Source organism: Pseudomyrmex gracilis, unplaced genomic scaffold (genome assembly GCF_002006095.1).
Source record: "Pseudomyrmex gracilis isolate BER0280 unplaced genomic scaffold, ASM200609v1 scaffold_9, whole genome shotgun sequence".
NCBI lineage: Eukaryota > Metazoa > Arthropoda > Insecta > Hymenoptera > Formicidae > Pseudomyrmex > Pseudomyrmex gracilis.
In genome coordinates, this window is record NW_018020593.1 from 964,512 (window position 1) to 969,342 (window position 4,831).

At 42.8% G+C, this 4,831-nt stretch overlaps 1 protein-coding gene across 1 annotated transcript in view; it reads right to left on the reverse strand.

The window, feature by feature from the left end:
* Positions 1-891: 891 nt before the first annotated feature.
* Positions 892-4,831, reverse strand: part of LOC109862243 — a 19,974-nt gene continuing 16,034 nt past the window's right edge. The window contains 4 exon segments of the mRNA XM_020442230.1: positions 892-2,057; positions 2,259-2,605; positions 2,842-3,027; positions 3,150-3,568. Coding sequence (XP_020297819.1) covers positions 2,006-2,057; positions 2,259-2,605; positions 2,842-3,027; positions 3,150-3,568 — 1,004 coding nt within the window. The 3' untranslated portion in view covers positions 892-2,005.

Here is a 4,831-nt window from a genome sequence, read left to right on the forward strand (position 1 = left end):
TTTACACACTATGTATATGCAGTTCGAAAGAAGTTTAAAAATAAAAAGTTCTTAAAAATATCAGGGCTGGCGTGTCTTTATCGTCGGTACATATTTCAGACGCGTGTTTGAGTCGCTTAAAAATGTTTAAGTTTGTTTTTCTTTTGATCACAAATATGACCGCTATATTTCAAAAAGAGTTCCGAATTTCAAAACACAGAAGTTAAATCTCGCCTTTTTTCCAAAAATTTTTTAAAACTCGGAAGATTTTTTTTTCAAAAGAAGTATTTTGAAAAAGTCAAAGCGTTTTCGCTATATATTAGAAACCGCGTTACTGAATTTGGAAAAACAAAAAAACAATTGTATATTGTCTTTTTTTTTGGTTATTTTTGTTAATACTCGGTGAGAAATGTGCACCGGCGCAATTTTAGAGACAACTTATATACACCGGTAGGAGCGGACAGGATCAGTCTGAACCTGACGTGCCAGCGTGTTGGATTATATCTCCTTGTTAGAATGTATACGCCGGTCTCTCTTCTCGCACTTCCTTACTGTACACACGGTGTTTCTTTCTTGTTTTCTTATTTTTGTTGTTTTGTTTTCTTTTTTGGTCGACAAAAATGCACATCGAGTTTTGTTCGTATTGCCACGGTACGCATGCGTGAGAGGTCCTCACAATCTAATAAGACATAAAACGCGGCGGTTTCTCGAGCGTTACAAATACATTGGCGTTGTTACGAAGACAATAGCAATGTAATTAAATGGCAATTCCACTAGCACGTGTTTGTGTCTCTGTGTGTGTGTGTGTGTGTGTATTTATGTGTATGTATATATGTGTACGTCGCATATACGCATAACTATCGCTCTACGCATGCAAGTATACGCGTTTTGCGACTCGCGAAAAATTTATTGTTTTTTTTTTTTTTTTTTGTTTTTCTCTACCGATTCGCGTCGTTTACAGCTAATTTGTTCGATGAACGGTGTCACGTATTTTTAAAGCTTCTCCGTACAGCTATGGAATTATCTTCGTGTGTGCGTATAAGAGTTTTCAGCGACAAACAACCTCGAATAAGGACTTGGTTATTTTTTTTGTTCTCGCGGACATCACATCGCAAGATCGCCACGAAACAGATCACGCGATATTGTTTCGGTTTGTTTTTCTTTTAATGTTTATTATTTTACAACCACGTTTTTTTTTTTGATCGATATTCACGGAGCACCACAAGTGCCGACGATCAGATGTGCGCAACGGACAGGATGGGACACGATGAGAAAGCGTAAATGCGCGCGTGGAGGTTCTCCAAAATCCACCTCCCTCTCGAAAGCGACGCATATCGGTATAATTTTAGCGAGAATTCAGAGTTTAATAATACAAACAAACCACGTGAAAAAAAAAAAAACCATTTGTATTCTCCGTGTTTATTCGTAGCAAAGAAAATGCAACAACTGGAATGAGATTACACGCGTATTTTTTTGTTCTTTTTCACACTTTTCGTACAACATCAAATACTGAGAAATTCGTCAAAATTATACTGATTTCAATATTATCTCTGATTAAAATGTGATTTTTTTTTTCGATGTGTGTGACGTTCGATGGAAATTATTTTTACTGCTGATAAACAATTTCGACGAGAGTCGCGCAACGACGCGAGAGCCGACGATCTCGCGCAAAAAAGTTATAGAAGATAAAATTTGTACAATTTCACACAAGCGTTGACACTTTTTTTTTTGTTTGAACAATTTTATTGTAACGTCACTGTTAATCAGCAGCTACAATGAATGAATCATGAACGATGAGATTTAATAATGCAATTGAAATGATGAGAAGTGATTCGGCAAACGTCGATCCACGAGGCGCGTGTGATGATCGATCGTCGCGGAAAAAGCCGGCGATCGTCGTCGTCGCGGACGTGATCTCACAAACGTTGTTAGGAACCGGAAACGGGTAACGGACGAGGATTTCCTTGGACGATCTTCGCTATTATTGCGACTCGTTGGATTCGTCGTAAGGGCGGATTGCGTCGCTTCAACCTATTTTTATCCATCGATCGATCGAATATTCGAGGGCGGCCAGCCATCTGAAAAAAAAAAAAAAACGTTACTTGCAAATGTGTAATTAATTAATTATTAATTAATTGATACGGTAATTATTACTTAATTAATTATTAATTAAATAATTTATTAATTATTAAATAAGTAATAAATTAATTATTAAATATAAGATGCAACAGCGCGCAAACTCTCTAACTCACAATTACAAATACGATCTAATTCCATACCGTTTCTTATCCATTTCGGTTTCGGTGGCGAAGATGTAGCTTCTCTGCGTCGGATCGGGCGGTTGCAACTCGAACGCGTGTTTCCTGCCGCCGGAACTCGGAGCGCTGCTGAGCACCCGGAAGCCGTGCAGACACGCCACGCCAAACGCTCTGTCGGCGTTCGCGTCGTCGTAGAAATACAGCGCGGCGTCCTTCAGCACGCAATACCGTCTGGACCAACCTGTGGGCGAGGACGTTTTCCGGGCGAATTCCTGCTGCTTGCTCAAGTAACCGAAACAGTCCGGTCTCTGAATAGCGCTCGCCGCCATCTCTCTCATTCTCAGCGAAGAATCCAGCCAGGTGTCAATCTGCGGCGAGCAAAAAAAAAAAAACAAAATACCATCGAGATATTTTTGGAGAAACAATTTTGGCTAAGAATAGAAAATATTCGATCGCGCGGAAAAGTCGTATTTTCGCGGACGTTTTTTTTTATTTGCGTCCGAGGAATGTTCGAAGCGACAGAGTTTGGATGTTTATTTTGGTGCGACAAGTAAAGTATTTAAAAAAAAATTGAATATCTCTTTCTCTCATTCACTTTGCGTACCTGATTATTTCTCTCGACAGCTTCGCGTATAACCGTGGTCCATCGTGCCGCCGCCTCCTCGGTGTCAGCTGCCAGTCGCAGCGTCAGAGCGCCGTGTTTCTTTATCGCGAAACTGTGCGCTCTCAATTCGGGCGTCTGCTCCACCTCGTACTTGAGGAGCATCACCGCTCCCACCGGTTGCGAATCCTGGCGGTGCGAAGAAAAACGATTGATTGAAAATTTTCATTAAACTTAAATTTCTTTCGTAAGATAAAAAAAAAAGAAAAATTTTAACTACAGAGAAACAGAGTTTCATCAACACCGCTCACCGAATCAGTCTTGTAACAATACAGGCAGTTGTCCCGACGTAGAGCGAACCACCTCCGAACCCATTTCTCCGCACTCGACGTGGACTTACGCCACAAGTATCCCGAGCAGATCGGCACCTCTTCGATGCCTTCCTTCGCGCCTGTGCGGGCGACACGCGGCGCCAGCACGTTGCAGGTCCTCGCGACTTCCAGTTCCAGAACGTCGGTGCCGGAATGAGCGAGTCTCACGACCTCCGAATGCGTGGCGTCCATTACGTTTCTGCCGTTCACCGACATAATGATGTCGCCGACCTCGAGACCGGAACTCTCCGCCGGCGTGTCCGGCTCGATCGCGGAAACCACGACCGGCTTGAAACCGTGAATGCGGAATCCGAACTCGCCGCCAGCCTCGCGTCTCACGATCACCCTCTTGTCGCTCTCTGCGAAAAACACATTTTGCTTCTTCAAACTTGGAAAAAAACAATTTCCAGAGAGTTTAAAGATCAAATATTTAAAAGCGTAAAAAAACGTTTTGAGACCGAGGTTCTCAAGGTTTTTTTTTTTTGTTATTTTCCTTTTATATATTTCTGTGAAGCTTTGTTTTGTTAATCTTTCGCTTTTCAATCTAAAAGTTCTCTCGCATTTGTACTTTTTCAAGTGAAATCGCATTACCGTTTTCTTTATCGCGATTTGACGCGTTAAATATGCAAAAAGCATACTTAACACATTTTAATCCCACCCATTCGATATGCTAATCCGTCCCACCGGACGGATTATATATAGAAGAGATAAGCATTTAATACGCGAACAAAGGGAATCGCATGTGAGGTGTGGTAAATTGGTTAAGCGCTCGATAGCCGCCGTCGCTGCCACGTGGTGCGACGGCGTATCGAGCGCGGCCGTCCGTCACGAGAATAGTTGCGACACAATTACGTCCACCACACGAGACACAATCGGCCAGGCAAATCGGTCGCTCTACATGGGAAAAAGGACCGAGGCGGCGGCGGCGGCGACGGCGGAAGAAGAAGAAGAAGAAGAAGCGTCGACACCAGAATAGAGAGAGAGAGAGAGAGAGCGCGCTCGCGCAGAGCAACGCAAAAAGGTGCGCGCACGCTGACACAGCGCTTTAGCGTGCGCTACTAATGTAGTCGAGCATATTTAGGACCCTAGTAAGGGAGACCCTTTCCCCTCGCTTCACAGACATGACTCGCCTGGCTATCGAGCCGTTTTTATTTTTGTGCCGCTAGCAGCGCAAGTCCATTTTAGTCCTCGCTTTGATCATGAACGTGAAACACGCTGGAAAAAGCGCAACTTGATCGCGCGCGTGAAGTTCATCACAACACGCCATCATAAGCACTCTGTCGGGTTTTTTTATACACACAGACACACAGGGATGATTGGATGTGTGTGTGTGTTCTAAGGTTCACCTTACGTGTCATCTGTGGATTCTGCGATCCATTTAAATTCGATTAAAATAATGTCACAGCGTCAATAATAACGCGGGCGGAAGTGTCAATACGCCGCGCTCATTTTATCAAATGGGATTTCTTGTTTTATGGAACATATATCTCAAATTTGCGATCCGATTCAACAAAAGCAAACCGACGCACCGGCTTTACTAACTCTTGGCCGACATTTGATTGTCGTCGCATGTGTGTCTATTACTTTTTTTTTTTTTTTTTTTTTTTAAATCAGACGCGGAA